We start from the raw sequence: 2,913 nt of genomic DNA, 5'->3' as shown, positions 1-2,913 counted from the left end.
CGAAAGAAAATTTTATCTACTTTTGCATCTACTCTCTCTCACTCTATTTCCGTATACTATTATACATACATATATTTACATATAAGTAATCATTACATATTTATAAATATATTGTACTCACACGTCACACACATATATATATATATACTTACAAACTATATTATATTATTATATATTATATAACACGTTATCAGCACGAGGCTTTTACCTAATTTATTTTTGGTAAGTTTTATTTTTATACTATTACCTATTTTCTAAATTATGAAAAACCTTGTAAAATTTTCTTTTAAACCTCTGTCTCTCACCGGTAATAATTTTCTGACTTGGTCCCTGGATGTAGAAATGCATCTGGTTTCTATGGACCTTGTTCGTACAATTGCCAGTGAAAATACGGCTACAAGCCAAGATCGGGCTAAGGCTATTATCTTCATCCGTCATTATTTGGACATTCCTCTACAGTCTGAATATTTGACGGTGAAAGATCCACTAGATTTGTGGAATGAATTGAGGGAGAGATTTGGGCACTTGAAATATATCACTCTCCCTAAAGCCCGACATGATTGGCTTAACCTGCAGTTGCAGGATTTTAAAACTGTTACAGAATACAACTCTGCTATCCATCAGATTACATCTCAGTTGAAACTCTGCGGAGAAAATGTTACTGAGAATGATAAATTGGAGAAGACTCTCTTTACCTTTCATGTTTCGAATGTTGTGTTGCAACAGCAGTATCGTGAGAAAAATTTTCAAAAGTACTTATAGCTCATTGCATGTCTTTTATTAACTGAGCAAAATAATGAGTTACTGATGAAAAATCATCAGTCCTGGCCCACTGGTTCCAGTCCGTTCCTTGAAGCGAACGTGACATTTTCTGAACGAGGCCGTGGACGTGGTTGCGGTCGTGAGAGTCAACGCGGTCGATATACCCCTTACAATCGCCGTAGTTTTGACATTAACAGGATACAAAGTAAACTCCAACATGGGGATATAGCCGAAAAGGCTAAACAGGGAAAGAGGCAAATCGGCATTTGTAATCGGTGTGGTATTGAAGGCCATTGGACCAATACCTGCAGAACAGCCAAACACCTAGCCGATCTTTATCAAGCCTCACTGCAGAAAAAGAGGAAGGAGGTCGAGACTAATCACATTGATAACGATGACGACCCCGATGATGATATTTTGGATTACGACACAACGCATCTTGATATAGTGGATTTTGTCGTAGATCAAGCAAACCCCCAGTGATAGACATATTATGTTATTTTACATTATGTTTTGTAATATTTAAATTATCGCATATTACCTTTTTGTAATGCATTTTGTAATACTTATATCTGCCTTTATTAATATTGCGTTATTTATATTTAAAGGTTAAATGGATGCCAATTAAAATGATGCAAATATGTGTTTCATTAACAGTGCAACGACGCAGACTATATTGAAACACGAAAAATATTTCTCCCATTTGAAAAGGGAAAGAATGAAGGTCAATACAATAAGTGGCAGTGCAAAATTAATTGAAGGCTCTGGAGAAGCCATTATATTTCTCCCCACGGGGACAAAAATTGTGATACAGTATGCACTGTTGGCCACTAAAGCTCGAAGAAATCTACTAAGTTTTCATGACATTGAAACTATGAGTGATACCAATGGTGAATTTTTATTGATCACCAATATCATTGATAAAAGGAAATGCATCATTGAGAGACTACCAAATTAGGTGCTGTTGAAACACACCTCACGGTAGATCAAAAGACTACCGATTTTCAAATATGGCATGATCGCCTTGGGCATCCTGACAGTATAATGATGAGGTGAATAATTGAGAATTCGCATGGCCATTATATTAAAGGGTCAAAAAGTGTTAAATTCAAATGTGTTGACCTGTGTTGCCTGCACTTAGGGAAAATTGATAACCAGACCATCACCAGCTAAAGTAGGTATTGAATCACCTACATTTTTGGAAAGAATACACGGGGATATATGTGGACCAATAGACCCACCGTGTGGGCCATTTAAATATTTTATGGTGCTTATTGATGCATTTACCAGATGGTCACATGTCTATTTATTATCTATTCGCAATATGGCATTCGCGAGATTGCTTGCCCAAATTATTAAATTACGGGCACAATTCCCCGTCAATCCAATTAAGACTATAAGTCTGGATAATGCTGGTGAATATACATCGAATGCATTTGATGATTATTGCATGTCGATTGGAATTAATGTAGAGCACCCAGTTGCTCATGTTCATACACAAAATGGCCTGGCAGAATCACTTATTAAAAGATTGCAATTGATTTCTAGACCATTACTGATGAGGTCTATGTTGCCCGTTTCAGCTTGGGGGCATGCAATCTTACACGCAGGAACACTCATAAGAATGAGGCCGACAAGCTATCATAGCTATTCCCCAATGCAATTAGTATTTGGTCACGAACCAAATATATCTCATCTACGTATTTTTGGGTGCGCTGTTTATGTTCCTATTCCACCCCCCAAACGTACAAAAATGGGTCCTCAACGTAGATTGGGCATTTATGTCGGATATGAATCGCCGTCAATTATAAAATATCTTGAACCTATGACGGGAGATTTATTCACTACAAGATTTGCAGATTGTCATTTTGACGAATCATATTTTTCGACATTAGGGGGAGACAAAAACGAACCGAAAAGGGATATTAATTGGAAAGTTCCTTTGAATTTTTGTGATCCTCGTACAAAGTAGTGTGAACTAGAAGTTCAACGCATTATATATTTGCAAAATATTGCAAATCAGTTACCGGATGCATTCAATAACTCGAGCAAAGTCACTCGATTATATATCCAAGCTGCTAATGCTCCGGCTAAAATAATTGTCCCTGATAGACAAATTGCAAGTGCTAATGAATCAGCGACACGCTTAAA

General features: G+C 36.8%; 1 protein-coding gene across 1 annotated transcript; it reads left to right on the top strand.

Annotated features, from left to right (window-relative positions):
- Positions 1 to 342: 342 nt before the first annotated feature.
- Positions 343 to 1,245, top strand: LOC127252515 (uncharacterized). The gene is made up of 3 exons (XM_051276706.1): positions 343 to 474; positions 577 to 752; positions 843 to 1,245. Exons 1-3 carry the CDS (start codon positions 343 to 345, stop codon positions 1,243 to 1,245), a joined length of 711 nt encoding a protein of 236 aa, XP_051132663.1.
- Positions 1,246 to 2,913: the final 1,668 nt, after the last annotated feature.

Source organism: Andrographis paniculata, unplaced genomic scaffold, assembly GCF_009805555.1.
Source record: "Andrographis paniculata isolate CXL003 unplaced genomic scaffold, ASM980555v1 Contig46END, whole genome shotgun sequence".
Classification (NCBI taxonomy): Eukaryota; Viridiplantae; Streptophyta; class Magnoliopsida; order Lamiales; family Acanthaceae; genus Andrographis; species Andrographis paniculata.
The sequence above is the reverse complement of the archived record's forward strand: the minus strand, read 5'-3'. Positions and strand labels throughout refer to the sequence as shown.

Coding starts and splice junctions, on each gene's coding strand:
- LOC127252515 (XM_051276706.1), top strand. CDS start 343: ATGCATCTGGTTTCTATGGACCTTGTTCGTACAATTGCCAGTGAAAAT. Junction 475..576: donor TACAGTCTGAATATTTGACG/GTGAAAGATCCA, acceptor CTTAACCTGCAG/TTGCAGGATTTTAAAACTGT. Junction 753..842: donor CGTGAGAAAAATTTTCAAAA/GTACTTATAGCT, acceptor CACTGGTTCCAG/TCCGTTCCTTGAAGCGAACG.